The sequence below is a fragment of the Cibotium barometz genome, chromosome 45 (genome assembly GCF_041138505.1).
Source record: "Cibotium barometz isolate CiBa-2024 chromosome 45, ASM4113850v1, whole genome shotgun sequence".
In the NCBI taxonomy this organism is placed as follows: Eukaryota; Viridiplantae; Streptophyta; class Polypodiopsida; order Cyatheales; family Cibotiaceae; genus Cibotium; species Cibotium barometz.
Window position 1 is genome coordinate 47,680,292 of NC_141090.1, and position 18,861 is coordinate 47,699,152.

Below are 18,861 nucleotides of genomic sequence, written 5' to 3' on the forward strand. Positions count from 1 at the left end.
TTCCTGTTAGAGATAGATGGTTGGACTCTGGGAACTTCTTCAAGAATAGCTTGCTGATTGTGAGGTTTTGGCATCGAACTTCGTAGGGGTGGATGGGGTTGAAGGAGTAGAAGCTTTATCGGAGTTGGTTGTTGATGCAGATGGTAGATCATTGTGTAGAGGGGCTTTTGTGAAAGAGGCTTGTATCCTTTTGCGTTCAGCATCATAGATATCCATTAAAGTTGGATCCTCTTCCAGGCAATATGGTATTGTCAGCTTTTTGTCGTTGACCATCACGATGACTCTCGCTAACAAAGCACAATGGTGCTTAGGTATAGCAACAATCCATTTATGCCCCAAGATCAAATCTGATTTCAACACATACTCAACTATAAAAAACTTACAAGTGAGGGGGTTAGTCTCAATATACATTGTATGTTCAAAGTACCCCAAACATGGCATGTTCAAGTCTTGTGTAAAGCTAATCCTTTTAGGATGTGCCGTGAGTGTTGGTTGACCTAACAAATCCCATAGCTCGAGAGTCATGAGATTGTGTTCTCGTGTTGGATAAAGCTGTGCTTGAGCTGTGGTAATTTTATTTGAAATTTTCAATCTCACCAAAATCTTAGGGATCTTTTCAATAAGATATGTTGGAAGTTCCAGCTCCTGCAAGGTTTCTTCCTCCCGTAATAGCAATTTTACAATGCTTGTAGGAGTGTTCAAGGTGACTGTTTGCATGTATTCATCTATTGAATACAACAATTCACCTATCCAAGTTCCGCCAAGGATGACATCATACTTCAAGAAGATTACATTCGATTACGAATAAGCGAACAACAATACACAACTAGCCTACATGAAAAATAAGCGAACAACAATGCACACAACCTAAAATGTACTAATGTTTTGCACCTTGCTTCTTAAACTTTGAAAGAGAACCGGAAAACAGTTACATGTCTTTAAACGAGCAAATGAAAGCTGCTCTTCTAACCTTACCCCTTGCCCCCTGCTGCTTGCCTATTCTCCGCCCTGCTTCCGGTCATGATGGGCGGAAGAGGGGAAATGTCTACCAGCCAAATCACATTCGGGACCATGCCATGCGGTGTTCCCTCCCTTTGGTCCTGACCCAAGGAGGCTTTGCCGGAACTGGAAAGTTTCTTGATAGCTCTGGGCAGCCCCGCCATAGGGATCTTCACAGGCAAGCGCAGGGGAGGACTATCACTTCAGAAGGGACAAATAGCACAAGGTTCCCCTTTATTTGATTGACCTCTAGACAGTGAGAACTGTAGCTAGAGAAGGACGACTGGGGTGAGGCGCCACTGCTTTTAGAGGAAGAAATCTGTCAGCTGTCCATCTGATTCCTACCTCAATCTACTTCCTCTCATACTGGCGCATCATGAAAAAGGATTTGGTCTAGTTCTTAATCCTTGATCTGAAACGAGCCTACAGTTTACAGAAAAAAGGTCAGAGTATGGTTAGACCTTTGGAATAAAAGGCTTTGGACATGGAAATCTTAAAAAATAAACTTTGAAAGAGAGAATTAAAATGAGTCGCAACACGTTAAATAAGAAAAACCAACGTTTGCGGCGTTTATTTCGTTCTTTTATTACTAGCATGACTACAGTATGATTTTAAACCACATGGTTTTCTTTCTTCCGTGGGTCGGTGGCTGGGTAGCTGGGTAGGGTCATTATGGGAGGAACGATGGTGGCTTACGAACACGAGTAGCGTGCTCAAAGGCGTATGCGATTTCGATCAAAGTGGGCTCCGATCCCTTCTTGCCCACAAAAACTATGCTGAAAGGAACCCCGCTCCTGTCGTAACCGGCGGGGACGGAGATCCCTGGATACCCTGCGATGGCCGCCACCGACGATATGCTGGAACCCGCCAGCACCGCATCCAGCTTCAGCTCTTTCATGGCTTTGTCGATGCCATACTTGGTCAGGAGCCTGTCTGCCCTCAGGGCATCCTTGTACTCCCGTGATTGGAATCCCGTGGTGGCCTCGGATGCAAGGAAGATTGCTTGGTCGTAAACGTTCAATTCCTGCAGCAGCTCATGAATGTTCTTCAAGTGCTACAAACGATGAATTGTTCCGCAATGATCCCATAAAACTTCACCTCCTTACCTCCAGGGTCGCATGCTTGATGTTGAACTGGATGACGTCGGCTAGGCTTCTTACAGGTGATTCCTCTAGCTGGGCCAAGTAAGAGTTGAGGTCCTGTTTGAAGTCGTAAAGTAAAACGATTTGCTCGTTGTTGGCGGCGATGATGGAGTCGAGGGTGGAAATCGTTACATTGTCCACCACGATGCTGCCTGACTCCCTACTTATCCCCATTTACATTAGCTGGTAGGCTCAATAATATATATAATTATTGCACAATTATTGCACGTACCTCATAGTTTCAAGGTGTTTCGCGATGGCCTGTGCTTCTTCTTCGCTTTGGAGCAGCTCAGGCACCACTCCCAACCGCTTACCACGTAGGCCGTCACTTTTGAGGAATTGCTTGTAGCCATGCTTGGGGATGAGAGTTGAGCTGCGCCACGTGGCACTGTCTAGCTCGTCACGACCTGCAATCACGTCTAGGACCTCCACCGCGTCGGCCACACTCCGGCAAAGCGGCCTGCATCGCAGTACCAGCAGCACGTCAAAGATTTGAAAAAATGGATTCTCACCATACATCAGCTACAGAGAGGGGAGCAGCAGAGCCAACCCGACCCAACAGTGTCTTGGTGGTGCGAAATGGGAATCACTCCAGCTCTGCTGGTAAGGCCCACCGAAGGCTTAATGCCGACCACAGCGTTGTTACTCGCAGGTGAGAGGATGGATCCATCGGTTTCCGTGCCAAGAGCCACGGCTACTAGGTTGGCTGCCACGGCCACGGCTGAGCCCGAGCTGGAGCCGCTGGGATCCGCACTCAGCACATATGGGTTCTACCGCATATAATCCATCATTATGAGATTAGCGCAAAAAAATATGAAGAAATTAGGCATCGTCAAATTATATGTGGTGTTGGGCTACCTACCTTTGTCTGCCCGCCGCGCGCACTCCAGCCATCGGAGGAGTTAGACGAGCGGAAGTTCGCCCACTCGCTGAGGTTGGCCTTGCCAAGGATGATGGCTCCTGCTCTCCGTAGTCTGGCTACAACTCCGGCGTCCCTCGGGACCTTGGAACCCAGCAGCGCGTAGGAACCTGCTGTGGTGTTGAGCTTATCTCGAGTGGCTATATTGTCCTTGAGGAGCACGGGAATGCCTTGCAAGCCCCCAGTAAAGCCCTTCTTTTTTCTCCTCCTCCTCGACCTCTCTCGATCTGCCCGCTCGGCTTGTTGCTGCGCATCAGGGTTTAGCTCAATCACAGCTCGAAGCAAAGGGTTGAGCTCCCTTATGCGACGCAAGTACGCCTCCAGCAGCTGCACCGACGACAGCTCGCCGGCTTGCAAAGCAGCCTGAATCTCTGCTATCGTTGCCTCTTCCACAGAGATCGTCGCAACCTCGAACCTGAATGCTGTTAGGGAAAGCAAGATGAGGATGATATAAAAGCTGCTTGGCTTCCGTCCTGCTTCCATTGTCTTCACTGCAGCACACGAAAGCTACTATAAGACTCCTGAATTTAAGAGGAGCATCGCTACGGCAGGAAATGGGGTAGCACCCACCCTTTTCATTTTGGAGGTGCGCGTAGGTTAAAGAAGCTCCCGCAAAGCCCCTCAACCATGCGTAGGACAAGTGAATTATTGGTGGAGGGTTCCATGCGTAGGACAAGTGAATTATTGGTGGGGGGTTCCACCATCTTCTTTCGTTGGAGTGGGCGAGTCGATTGTTAACTGGTGTTTTTATACATATATGTCTCTATGTATATAGATACATATATATATATATGTATGTATGTATGTATATGTACATATACATATATATATATGTATACACACATATACATACATATATGTATATACATACATATTCACACACATACACAGTATATACATACATATTCACACACATACACAGTATATACATACATACACACATATAAATATTTTTTTCATAATATATATTTAATTATTATAAATTTAATATAATAAAAAATACACATCCATGCACGTGCACACACACATATACACAGATGTATATATATTCTAAATATATATGTATTTAAATAATAAACATAAAAATTATATATATATATATGTATATATATATATATGTATGTATGTATGTATATACTGTATATATATATATATATGTATGTATGTATGTATATACTGTATATACGTGTGTATTTGAATACTCTCTCTCTCTCTCTCCACTATAGATATATACAGATTATACTCTTTATATAATCTACACATACACACACACACACACACATATATATGTGTGTGTGTATTTATATATTTGCTTACACACACACACACACACACACACACACATATGCATATATATTATATTGTATTATATAAAGAGTATATGGTATATATATCTATCTAGGAGAGAGAGAGAGAGAGAGAGAGAGAGAGAGAGAGAGAATATTGTAATATATATATATATATATAATTATTTTAAATAAAAATCAATATATTTATCATAAAATAACACACATACACATACAAACACATACATACATACATACATACATATATATATTATATCGTATAGTTATATACACATTATACGCTTTATATAATATAATATAATATATATGTATATTATTTACATACATACATACATATGTATATATATATATATATATAAACGTGTGTGCATATGCGAATGTATATGTGTGTGCAGGTATGTAAATTTTTTATGTGGACATTTTTGTGTCTATTTGTGTGCACGTGCACGTGCATATGTCTGTGAGATTGTGTGCATGTACACGTGCAAATGTGTGTGTGCATGTGCATCTATGTATGCATGTGTGCCTATCGATGTGTGTGCACGTGTATTTGTGTATTTCAATGTGTGTATGCGTGTATATATATATATATATATGTATATATATATGTATATATATATATATATATATATGTATATATATATATATACGTGTGTGCATATGCGAATGTATATGTATGTGCAGGCATGTAAATTTTTTATGTGGACGTTTTTGTGTCTGTGTGTGTGCACGTGCATGTGCATATGTCTATGAGATTGTGTGCATGTATACGTGCAAATGTGTGTGTGCATGTGTATCTATGTGTATGCATGTGTGCATGTGTATCTATGTATGCATGTGTGCCTATCGATGTGTGTGCACGTGTATTTGTGTATTTCAGTGTGTGTATGCGTGTATATATATATATATGTAAGTTTATATGCATGTATGTGTATGTGTGAGGTTAAGTAAGTATATGCGTGTAAGTGTGCATATTTGTGTATGTGTGCATGTGTTTTCTTATGTGCGTGTGTGTGTTTTTTTGTATGCATGTGTGTGTGTGGTACGTTGTGTACATGCACATGCATGTGTTTATGTTGGCATACATATAGATCTATTTATATATACATATATACATACTATAAATACATATACATATGTATGTGTGTGTGTGTGTGTGTGTTCTCTCTCTCACACACGTGTACATAATATAATATTGTGTGTGTGTGTGTGCATCTATGTGTGCTAGGGAAAACAAATGAGCAAATGAGAAACTCTCTAATATGTGTGTGTGTGTGTGTGTGTATATATAACTCATTCAATGAGCAAATGACTTGATGGGTGACAACTAATTGTGACATCTAGGCTTGTGGAAAAGAAGGTTCCTTTTTAAAAGTTCAAAAATGTGAGACTCTCCTATACATACATACATATATATATATACTCATTCAATGAGAAATGACTTGATGGTGACAACTAATTGTGAGCCCCAATGCATGTAGGCATGTGTAAAAAATACTTGTAAAAATTAAAAAAATTCTCCTTTCTTCTTCATGTGAAAGATATCTCCTTCTCTTGCCAAGTGGGGCTCTCCTTTACTTGCCACATGGGAGGTTACAAGTAATATATTTATAGAAGATGAAAGGGTGGGCGTTGATCAACGTTCCCCTTTTCTTCTCTCTCTCTCTCTCTCTCTCTCTCGCATCATTCATGTCATCATCACTAGTGAAAAGCCGTGCGAAACTGTAAAAAAAATGTTTCTAAAAACTTATTTGCAAAAGGCTGTCCTGCCACCACTAGGGAATCCCCCCACTGCTCGATAAAAACTTTTTTTTCAACCAATCAAAATAGGGTCACTCATTTTATAACTAATTATATATAACAAATGAATCCTTGTAATAATAACTCCCATGTGTGTCTAGGCATGAAGATCCCACCGACTCATGTCTCACATTTGAGGATACTGTGTCGCTTCTCGAGAACACTCGAGTGTACGGCATCTGTCGACTTCCACTAGGCGAATGGGGACCGGACCAATGCCATCTCGCCTTGATGTTGGCGGTCCGGCTTATGGAGAAGAGACTAAGGCCTTCTCCAACCAAGAGTCACACTTTCACGAAAATATTGCACTAACGGTAATGAAAATCTTAGAAGTTTTTTAAGTTGCCATTTATTTCGAGCACTCATATCCCCCCATTGTTACAAGAAATAACCACTTGCCATAGTGTACTTTTAACAAAATGATGTGCATTTAGGTTGGTTGAAATTTCTTCTTTTTTTAACCTGGATATTTTATGCCCCCCCCCCCCCCATGCGCAATTAATCTCGACCCCCTTGATGTTTCCATAGAAAAATTCATATATCAAAAAAATCTTGAAACTAGATCACACAATCTTAGTGAAAATGACTATGCTCTCAAAATTAAAATCCGATATAAATTTGGCATAAATCGAAGGTGCTTTTGTGTCGTTTCTTAAAGGGGGACATAATATTGGTCCCTAGTAGATTATAGGGTTAGCATTAGCAAGAACAGTGCTAAGCTATGGTGGCTCAAAGATCTCCATGACTTGGTGTGTGCATAAGGATACAGGGAGAGAAGATAGAGAGCAAAGCTCTTAGAGAGAGAGTATTTGCATGACTACGAACAATGTAACCGTTATATTTCTTTAATTAAGTACGACACCTTTATATGTATAAAGGTTGAGCTTATGACATCATTCCTTATGTCAAACACATAAAATATCTAGATATTATGCTAGCCCCTCCTAAGAGTGGGTTCACATACATACACAAACAAACACATAGGTAAGACGTTGATCCCCACAACCACCCCCCCCTCAAGGGATTGCCTCATGCTATGTCAAGGATAAATCTAGGCTCATGGCTCACTAGCTTGAGGTTTGCTTGGTGTATGAGCATGCATTGTTGGTCCACTAGCTTGAGGTTTGCTTGGTGCATAAGCATGCGTTGTTGGCATACCATAGTCCTCTGCCTTTGCCCCACTTGTATATGTAGATGTGTATATATAAAAATTTATATAAATATGTACATATATATGTATGTATGACAGAAAATTAAAAGCCCCAATTTTTCTCTCATGTTGTAGCTTCAATTAGATGAATTTTGTCCTAAAATTAGAAACGCTCCAATTTTTTACCCTTGTAGAGACTTCAATTAGATGATTTTTAACCAGATTTCTGGAATGCCCCAAATTGATTGATGATGTGATATATGCAGGTACACGTGCTGATGATGATGTAGTTCTTCTACAGTAGCTGATGTGGAAGCATGATGGCCACTGTCTACTGTAGAACGTGGAGTTGATGGTGGGAGAAGGCGTCTCTACTGGAGGCGTAGGTGTGCTCAAGTTGTTAGCAGCCCTAGCAAAGCAAGCACATTGAGCGCATTCGTCAAAGGCGTTGCATGAACTGGCTTATAGAAGGTCAGCCCCGATCTCTCATAGGTAGTACTATATGACAATACGTTGGTGCTGATCAGGCTCTGATACTAATTAATAGATTTTAGGGTTAGCAGGAATAGTGCTAAGCTATGGGGGCTCAAAGATCGTGTGTGTGCGCGCGCGCAGAAAGACAGAGAGAGGAGAGAGAGAGAGAACAAAGATCTTAGAGAGAGTATTTGCATGACTACAAATGATGTAACTTTTATATTTCTTCAATCAAGTACAATGTAGAGTTTTTATTTTTATTTTTAAAGGTATTTGTACGATATATTCTCTCAAATTTTGCCAGTATTGACACCTTCAAGCTATAAATTTGTAGGTATTTTTTAAAATTTGAAGGTGATATTACACTAAACCTGGGTTTTTTTTTCGAGACATGACATCATTGCTTATGTCAAACGCATAAAATATCTAGATGTTATTCTAGCCTCTCCTAAGAGTGGGTTCACATACATGCACAAACAAACACATAAGCAAGACCTTGATCCCAACAACCCCTCTACCCCATGAACTGTTTTTATTATAAATTTACACAAACATAAAATGAGAATCAAAACATATGCACACCAAATCTAAATTTTACAAAAATAAAAAATTATAGAATAAACCTCCACCAAACTCGTCAAAGTGTGCAAAGCAAATGTTTTAAATACCTTGGTTCCATCACTCTTCATTGGTATTTCTATTTTTCAGAGGTGGTATGGTGTTGGACATTGCCCTTTTGCAAGATGTGTCCCAACATTGGATGGCTCCCTAAAGTTTATAGTACTTTACCTCCACATTAGAGCCTTACTTCTTTCCTTCACTCCTGGCCGAATCTCTAACGTCCTTGGCGAACCTTTGTGCACTCTTCAAATTTTTCCAACACAAGTTTGTGTTTAATGATGAGGTTTGGCAAAATTTCAATACAATAGAACTGAAACCTGAACTTGCATAGAGGAATGAGGATGCATATTTTTCATGTGATGTTTTTTAAAAATAATTAGGTGACTGAACAATTCTAAAATGAGAAAGAGGGGAAAAACGAGGTTTAATGGGATTGGAGACCCCATTACACACTTAAAAGTGTGTAATCAAATGTGTGCCACATGTGGATGACCTAATGACCTTGTAGGAGTAAGTGCCTTCGGCCTTACCATGGAAGGAAAGGTAGGCCAATGGTTTAGATTACTAAAACTAGGAGACAAGGCTGACTTCGACCCCCTAAAGATTTCTTTCACAATTAGGTACTCCCGCCAGGGAACCCGATGGAACTCAATCGATCAACTTTACATGTCAAACAGCAAGAGAAATAATTTATCAGACTATATCAACAGCGTGTGATACCTTCACTCACAATGCTTAGACAGTGACAAGTTCTCTGACAGTGACAAGTTCTCTGACATAACACTTAAGTGGGAGATTTGTGGAAGGAATCCTTGATTCAACCTTCAACCTTGCATAATGGTGTGTACTCAAAAAAGCATAAGAATTTTGAGCAATGCTATAGAAGTGCCATAGACTTTGATGATAACTTCATGGGAGCTTCTTCAAGGAATCTCCTTGAAGGAACCACTTTTGAAGCATCCTTTAGTGCAGTATCTTCAAAGGTCTGCGTCAAAGGGAAAGAGCCACATGCCGCACCAACTATAGAAAACTTAGCAGGCTGCACTCATGAAACTACAAATGGTTGAGCAATAGAAGGTCGGGGTAAGGAAAGATAACGTAGACCAACCACATGCATATCCTAGACATGAGTTAGTCTAGTGTTTATTATGCCATGCCAATCACACAAGCATGGAACTCCCCCACCTAAGATCAAGGCAAAAGGCGGTATCTGGTGCACATACTGCATGAGGATGGAAAACCATGACACTATCCCATTACTATAAGAGTCAACCTCAAAGGCAACAACCACTAGTTGCACACCAGCTCTACTCAACCTTGCTAGCTCCATCGGTAAGACCCATGCTTGCTAGTGTACCTCACCCAGGGTAGTATGAGCCCCAAAGAGGAGTCCTAAGGGTCCCAAAACTATCCCTACCACCTCCAATATTACCACAACAACCACCCATTCTCGGAGTGACCCCCATGAACCATTGGATCCTAATAGAGATCCCTGAGAGAGGGAGAAAGAGGGAAGAGTAGGGGACACTAACTATCTAGAACCACTAGAGGCTCAGAGGCCCCCAAGTCAAATACTAAGCCACTACGTTAAGAATGGCGATGATAGCGTCTACCCCGTTTATATAGCCACAATATAATCGAATAGGGGGAGGGACACAAATGGCATGGGATCCGGTATGCCACTAGACCCCATCGGCTGGCAGAGTGTCCCATCAAGAAGGATATCTACACCAACCAACCCATAACCTTTAGTACCACTCTGCACAGGATATGGCATTGGGCAGATATACAAGGATTTCTTGTTAAGAGCATCCAATCTAGATTCAGCCCATGAGTATAACCCAAGTATGAGCCTTGATTTTCTAAGCAAGAGGAATGGGTTGTTACAAACGGTTTCTCTTAATGCTGTGACTAGAATGTAGAATAGAAGGAGACCCACTATCTATAAAGCTAGACAAGTTTCAGATACCGGTACTCAAAGGGCATGTAAGTCGGTTCGAATCTTGCCAGTGTGATGAAGTTTTGGAAAAGAATTTAGCTACCCCTAAGACTAGCAGACACAGAACTAAGCAGATAGGACAAGGCAAAGATTGCGTGACAGTTCATGAAGGAATCAGGTGAGGACATAGTTTCTGACATCTCTTCATCCTCTTTGGAGGAAGAAGTGAATTCCTAGCCCACTAGAGACCTAGAGGAACGTCATAGACTCTAGCAACCTACCTAAGAAGATGGCAAGTTATCCCAATTCTCCTTGAGGAAAAATGTACTCAAAGAAGCCCAAGAACTAGTAAGAGCATGCCAAGCTCAAATGGAGGGCTAAACCTCTAGTTGACCCAACCATTGGAGAGAATGCCAATGTATAAATTGGTTTCACCTTGCTTAGGAGAAGATCAAGGAAGGAACTAATTTGTCTCATGACCCAAGGAAACTCGAAACATGGATAAGGGGATGAGGAAAAAACCTTCCAGGTCATGGCCTCCAAACTCTTGGATGATGACTATAGAGTACCACACTCAAAGGGGCCCATACACATCCCATACACCATTACCGACCTTGAAAGCTACGTGAATGATAATGGACAAACAACTAGAGAAATATTTTTATAGAAATTCATTTTGATGTGATTATGCAATAATCACATTTTTCTAATAAAAAGTATTTATTTTTACTTGATAGAATGATGCAAAGATAGGTAATTATGAGAATAATGTGGCCATATGGTCAAAATTTATTTTTAACGAGATTAGATTTTCCAAGATCTCAATTGGAAATTACTTCAAAGTCTGAGAATAGCTGAACATAATTAGTAAATTAAATAGAAATTCATTTTGATGTGATTATGCAATGACTATATGTGAGAAAGTAGTAATCATGGTGAATCTATGAAAAAAAATGGTTTAATTTGAGGAAGAAAATGTCTATTTTCATCCTATTTAGGTTAAAATACCTCTACTTGAGTACTTTCTTCCCTTCCAAGCCTAAACCAAAGCCTAGCTAGGCTTGGTAACCTAGGTTAGGTAATTTAAAGCCTAGGTGGAGACTCCTTACATGACCATGCACGTTCCCACGTGTTTGGACATGTCACCTACACATGGCATGCATTCCAAGTCGACATCATATTTGCAAATAGGGCATCTTGCCTATCATACCATCTATAATGTGATGCAATGGAGATGGAAATAATGCCTGCATTTGAGCATATATAGGCCTATCATGTTAAGGGTCACTTGGCAGACTGAACACACACAAGATCAGGAGCATGTGATGTTAATGACTATTTTAGTCTAATAATCTCATTGACTAGCATGGATACAAAACATGATATGGATGTGTGCGGATATCAACACCTACCAACTCTGGTGAAAGAAGTACTCGGCACGATGATGCTCTACATCAATGTGAAGATACCATGATTGGGAGATAGTAACACATTAGATGTAAATGCAACATGGGAATTAGTGCCTTTGCCTAAGAAGGAAAATAAGGCAATTGGATGTAAGTGGATGTCTAAAGTCAACCATAACTTAGTTGGAACAAGTATAAGGCAAGATTAGTTATACCAAGGGTTATGCACAGACCTATGGCATTGACGAATGAAGAGACATTCAACTCGGTTGCGAGAATGACAATTGTGAGAGCTGTCATTGCTATGGCTGTAGAGCAAAGGATTAGCCTTTACATTAGATGGTTATAAAGAATGCCTTCTTTCATGATAATATGCAAGAAGAAGTATACATGATGTAGTTACTAGGTCATAAGAGTGATGCGCATCTAGATTTTGTGTGTAGGTTACGTAAAGCCTTGTATGGCTTGAAGCATCCCTAGAGCATGGTCAAACAAGATCATGGAGTATCTTGTTACCATTGGATTTCAGATATCCAACATAATTTTTTCACTTTAAGTGAAAAAAGATAGAGGGATCATGCTATTAGTCATTTATGTGGATGACTTGATTATCAATGGCGATAATGATGTTGATATACATGTGTCAAGATGCTTTTGAAGTAGAAGTTTGAGATGAAGTATTTGGGTGAGCTATGGTATTTCTTAGGTATAGAGGTGGTGAGATCACCTCATAGCATTTTATAGAGGCAATATGGCTTGGACATGTTGGTATGACACGTTGTAAGCCTCTTTTAGTGCCATTGGAGAAGAACACAAAGCTTTTCATAGATACAAGTGAGCTTTTGGAGAACCCCACTATGTACAGGTGCTTTGGGGGTAGCTTGATCTACATGACCAATACTAGAGCCAAACTTGAGCTATGGTGTTGGACTTGTGAGTCAGTTTATGCAGGCTCCCAGAAAACCACACTTGGATGTGGCTAGACGGATTCTCACGTACATAAAGTCCACAATTGATTGTGGAATTTTATATGAGGCTGCATAGAGACACAGCTACATGGATACACAGATACTGATTGGGCTAGTAGTGTCCCAGACAAGAGATCTTACAGTTGCCTTATTGAGTATAGAGGTAGATTACAAGGGCAATATTATGGCAGCTTGTGCACAAAATTTTATGCAATAGGCCCATGATAGGGTTAGTATGTAAGGATGCATAATTGGGCAATAATTATACACACCAATGTCCCACTAATTTTAAAGGATAAGAATTTTCCTTGGAATTTGTAGTTGATACAAATTGTCTGATAGGGTTGGTGATTACAAAGAATAAGAATTTTCCTTGGAATTTGTAGCTAATACAAATTGTATGATAGGGTTGGTGATTACAAGGATAATTGGGAACTAATCATACACACTAATGTCCCACTAATTATTACAGAGGATAAGAATTTTTCTTCGAATTTGTAGCTCATACAAATTATATGATAGGGTTGGTGATTACAAAGGAAAATAATTTTTCTCAGAATTTGTAGCTGATACAAGTTGTACGACAAGAAAAATCTTAAAGGATATGAGTAGGTATGTTCTTACAAGTCTTTAAGATAATATTAATTAGTTTGTACAATATTAGGTATACCTACCTCCTCTAGGCTCGTACCTGGGCTTACGTTAGTAAGTTCATGCCTCTAAGCTCATATCTGTAGACTTATGTCTTTTTTCGTTGGATTGTTGCTCATGTCCCCAACATGCTGAGAGATGGTTTTTAGCGGGGTTTTTGGGAGTTTTGAGATTTTTGGACTTGATGGGGGATGATTAAGAATCCTAACCATCATAATTAATGGTAATCATGCAAGTAAGTAAGTATTTTTAGATTATTTTTGGTTAGATTTGCATGCTTCTAAGCTCCCAATTCAAACAATGCATGAAAGAAATATTGCACTCTAATCCACACCTAATGGAGCTTAGTGTTTATGGTTTCGGAGTGGATTCCACTCCTAATCATAATTGCTAAGCTATTCCTTGGATCAATGCAACAATATCAAAGCCTTATGTGCTTCAAAATCATGCAAATTACAAAGAAACCAAGGCTTTCCCCCTCTAGGATATGAAAATAGAATGCCCTAATGCAAATAAACTTCAAAGAAAAATAAAAAACAACAAACTAACACATCCAAAGATCCAAAACCATATGTTTTTTCGAGTGTGACCTCCTAAATCAACACAAGAGGGAGAACGAGCCATGCAAAGTGCCAAAGAATGCCAAGGACAATCAAAGTGGGTGATACCACATAATAAGAAAAGAGTATTAAATCTTAAAATAGAAGAAGAATGACTTGAATATTATAAGAATCAACGTTGAGATAGGAAATTTTCTTCAAAAATTGGAGAAAGTATTTTGGAAGCAATGGGATGTGTTTACTTACGAGCCCACTGATCTCAAATTAGAGAAACTATTTTAGAAGCAATGGGAGGGGATGTGTTTGCTCAGGAGCCCATTGATTCTCAAAGGTGTTGATCATGTGGTGTGCTAACATTCAATATTGCTTGTATGCTAGATAAATTTAAATGCAAAGTATTAGATGTACCCAAATTATTCTAATAAAGAGCAAGACGAGAGTTGAAGACAAGATTTATCTCACAAGTAGTAAGCAATGTAAGTTGTTTTCAATAGTGATAATTCCCAATAAAAACGGCAACCTCAGATTTTGTGTAGGCTACAAACAATCGAATGCAAAAACAAGCAAAGATTCATTTAATTTTCCATTTATTGACAATAAGTTGGATGGGATTGGTAGCCATGAAATGTATAGTTTCTTGTATGAATGTAGGCTCCAACCAATTGGTTGATGTATCAAAAGATTAAGATGTGGAATGGTGAGCTTTTATGAATAATGTGATGCCGTATGAATTTGATCATACTAACTACAGTTCAAATATGGTATGTTTATTCCTCTCGATGCACACGCACATGCATAACACATATACATGTATACGTTTTATTCATACACTTTTCAGAGAAAATTTGAGCAAAAAAATTGGATTCACTTCATATGTGTGGTTGTTATGCTTTTCAAGTTTTCTTTGAGCTTATGGTTTTGTCAAAATCTAAAATTATTCACAATATGCTGAGATTATAGGTTACACTAGAGTTATCGTGGTATTCTCATATTTCGTGGTTTTTGCTGGTCTCTTAATCTAGCGACAGTTGAAGCTTAGTTGACTAATTTAAATTTCCAGAAAGTCTCCACCCTATTTACTTTGCACTCGTGGACAATTATTATACTTGTTTGGTCTTTAATTAGGAATTATAAGGTTCTTACTCGATTGAGATTAATGTCTTTAGCTAATTTCATTTCATACATTCTCATGATGTAAATATCATTTTCTTTTTATTCATATCATTTGATGTCTAGCTAGGTTTGCCAAATTATTATAGTCATATGTACATCAATGACACATGGAGAGAGGTAATGGTACTTCTTCTTGTAGACTAAAAGTAAGGTATAATTCCTACTTTTTGTTTACCAACAATGGTGATGGGGGAATAGTTTCTTTCCAACCATCATGTGTGGCTTATTTAAATGAGCTAAGCATTGAGTAAATATCATTTGCTTTTTATTCATATCATTTGATAAATAGCTAGGATTGCCAAATTATTCTAGTCATATGTACATTGATAACACATGGAGAGAGGTAATGTTACATCTTCTCATAGACTAAAAGTAAGGTATAATTCTTACTTTTTGTTTACCAACAATGGTGATAGGGGGAATAGTTTCTTTCCATCGTGTGTGGCTTATTTAAATAAGCTAAGCATTGAGTTAGTGCCTTATGTTCAATGCCAATATCAATGAAATAATCACTTACATGGAAATGCATAGAATCTTCAATAATAGGAATGATGTGTTTATGTCTTCTTTTAGTTTTTCTAAAACTTCAAATCTCTTCTGATCCTATTATGTCATATTTTGTAGATGTTGGATTATATTATCTTGTGAAAGGGAGCTTAATTTGAAGCAACACCCCCACCTTTATCCCCTATAACCATGGTTGGTTACACATAATTCTACTTTTCTCACATTTGTTTGGATTCTAAATTGATGTTGTATAGAATATGGTTTGAGATGATTATGGTCACACCCATGCCCTCCCTCTAGGGCCTCACAAGCTATCATTTTGTTGTCAACCTTTCAAATGTTTATTGAGTTGTTAATTGAAACCATCACTAAAAGTACACCCCTCTTACTCCACACTTTTTCTCTTTCTGATCGTGTTGAACTTAAAATTTTATCTAGAGCTAGTCACTTAGATGAGCTTTGTCATCTTAGATATTTAGTTGACTCTTTATGTAAGACTGAAATGACTTATAGAGCCTCTTTCAATGACTCCTTGGCTAAGTCAATGGTATTTTGTTTATCAACCATGTTGAGCCTTTATTTATCCTAATTGGGGACATGCTCCTAGTAATGATGTCCTTCATACTTTTTGATCTTGACCTTCTTCCTCTTAATATTGACACAATTATCTTGTTTCTCTCCAACTTTAGAGCTTTGTCTCTTTCATTACTAGACATGTTAAAATGAACTACTTCTATCATCCTTAAATTTTGGAGTCTTCATAATATGGGTTTTTCTTGCACCCTTGTCCATTAATTTTCCCCCAAAGAAGTTGAGCAATGTAAAAGGGATGCTCTCCATAGTAGGAAACATCTATTCCAATTATTATTCTGAAGTTTGTAGATGGTTCCAACTTCCCTAAAATTAAAGGGGTTGTTTAGAACCAAGAGATCTAATCACATGACACCTCTAAAGATGATGTTTACTTGAAGAACTACTATAAATGTTTTTGTCACTACATGAAATGTGCTTGTAAAGTGAGATCATGGTACAAGTGGAGTAATGAAAGGTGATGATACAAGTTATTCTTTTGGTTGCTTTTAAACTAATAGGTTGCTAAAATAAATTGTTGGAAAGTATTTTTGTTTCTACATGAAATAGTTGCAAGCCACTAGAAGAGATATGTTCTACTTCTAGGGATTCTCTTTTTACGTGAGCTATGTGGATTGGCTCAATTTCTCTTTGCATCTTCCTTTGCTTGTTCAAATCGTCTTATAATGCAAAAGATGATAGCACAATTTGCAAGTGCTCCTCAAGGGTTAAATATTTTTTTTTCTAAGTTGCCACTCTTCAAGGTAAGGTACTTAAATTTCTTGTATGGGTCTCAAGGCTCCCACAAGAGCTTCATCTTGCTCTTGCAACCTTTATCATTTGAGAGCTATCTTGTGTGAAATTGTTAAGTCCATAATTTCTTGAGTTTATTTCACCGTTCATGAAAAGCTTGTTGGTTTTCCTTCTTTACTATCCTTAGCCCCTCTACCTCATCCACCTTTGTTATTCTTCTAAAATGAACCGCACCGCCCCCCACCCCTCCTTTCTCTCCAAAGAGTAGTAGCATCTTGTTCCTAAAGAAATGTAACAATTTTAAGTCTCAAGCTCCAAATAAAACCCTCCCCTCCATACCCTTCTCCTTTGCTCAATTATTGTTGTCTGCCACCACTATGGAATCACCCACAAATGAAGGTAAGAGAGTTACACATTCCACAACTTCCACAAACTCCTATCATGACCGCTCATGAGAAATGTGATCAAGGTTTCATTCTTTCATATTTATAAGGAGCACTTGGTACACCAATTCTTATAATAGATCATGACTTTGAAAACTAGGAAAAGTGTAAGGCATTCTTTCTTCCATATTATTCTTATAAATCAATTCCTTGAAAAATATTTACCTAAATTTATTTTAAGAAATATTTTGCAAAAGTACCAAACTCTCCTTTCTAAAATAGGTAATATTACTTTACCTTGAGTTAGAAATATTTTATAAAAACATTTTCTAGAGTACCAAACTTTCTTTTCTAAATTAGGTAATCAGTTTTAGATAAAATTATACTCCTCTAATAATAAAATATGGTCTATAAGTCTTAAGATACTTCCTTATAGTAGTTGTGTGTATGTATGTGTGTGTACGTGTGTGTTTGTTTGTGTGCGCGCGCACGCGCAGGCATGCATGTTTGCACACCTACCTGTGTGTTTGTGTGTGCGGGTGTGCTGTGCACGCAAGGTACGCACCCACAATGTTAGATCAAGACTAGCCACATACCATAAAATTAAAGACCAAAAGGGAGTTTAGTTATTCTTGTAATTAGAAAATAAATTTAAATTTATTTTTTCACACCAAATTGCTTGGCAAACACTTTACACGCCACGTAGAAGCTACATAGCAAACTATCTATACCATCGACCCAGCAATCAAACAAAGATACAACTAGAATAATAAATAGGAAGGAGCGTAATAGAGAGAGGCTTAATATTAGATAAACCAATGTAGTCACTATCGTAGAATCAACACACAAATATGAGGGAGCATAGCTGCTATCTGCCACCATCCAAAACAAACTTTAGTTAGTACTATGTGTTTGTAATTGGGAAGGCAGGCGCCTATGCCATACCCCACATGTTATTGTGGTCACACATTTATGTGTGATTCAATAACAATGCCCATTGGTTTATACACTTTCAAGCAGCCAACCTCAAAGGATAGGTTTTAAAAAAGCCAACGTAGTTTAAATATACATCTTTGTCTCAAAGCATGCGAATCAACAAATACAAGATATTTTGCATGTGCATCAACTAAAGGGAAACTTTTCCTTTTGGTAAAGATGTAAAAATTAGCCTTGATGTAACATAAAGTGGAAATATTTTGGTCACGATCATTCTATAAGTTGATGATCTTAGTATTACTATGGAGTCTCCTCTTTTCTTGGGAGTTTAGGTGATGGAGGTGGATTTGCATTATTTTCTTTGCATTGACTCTTGGTCGGAGAAGGCCTCGGTCTCTTCTCCATAAGCCAGACCACCAACGTACAATGACTGTTATGGCTTTGGTAAACATGGTTGCTAAGTAATCCCACCTTTGAAAAAGAGTCTCGAACTAGAACGTCCCCACTTTCAAGTTCAAAGATTTCCCGAAGACATGTTCCAAAAGAGTTGGGGCTACCTCTACCCAACATCTTTGTAACCCTTTACATCTCTAACTATACTAT

At 38.6% G+C, this 18,861-nt stretch overlaps 1 protein-coding gene and 1 long non-coding RNA gene across 2 annotated transcripts; one reads left to right on the forward strand and one right to left on the reverse strand.

Annotated features, from left to right (window-relative positions):
* Positions 1-873: 873 nt before the first annotated feature.
* Positions 874-3,784, reverse strand: LOC147612832 (Amidase family protein). Its single transcript, XM_086783477.1, has 5 exons — positions 3,004-3,784; positions 2,697-2,911; positions 2,374-2,601; positions 2,106-2,301; positions 874-2,023 (listed from the first exon to the last, which is right to left on the reverse strand). The coding sequence occupies exons 1-5, from the start codon at positions 3,541-3,543 to the stop codon at positions 1,670-1,672; spliced, it is 1,533 nt and encodes a 510-aa protein (XP_086639603.1). The 5' UTR covers positions 3,544-3,784; the 3' UTR covers positions 874-1,669.
* Positions 3,785-7,266: 3,482 nt separating this feature from the next.
* On the forward strand, positions 7,267-8,041 carry LOC147612833 (uncharacterized). Its single transcript, XR_015263448.1, has 2 exons — positions 7,267-7,788; positions 7,881-8,041. It is a non-coding gene; the product is annotated as an uncharacterized LOC147612833 (long non-coding RNA).
* The last annotated feature ends 10,820 nt before the right edge of the window (positions 8,042-18,861 follow it).

Coding starts and splice junctions, on each gene's coding strand:
- LOC147612832 (XM_086783477.1), bottom strand. CDS start 3,543: ATGGAAGCAGGACGGAAGCCAAGCAGCTTTTATATCATCCTCATCTTG. Junction 2,912..3,003: donor CGCGCGGCGGGCAGACAAAG/GTAGGTAGCCCA, acceptor TATATGCGGTAG/AACCCATATGTGCTGAGTGC. Junction 2,302..2,373: donor AAACACCTTGAAACTATGAG/GTACGTGCAATA, acceptor GGGGATAAGTAG/GGAGTCAGGCAGCATCGTGG.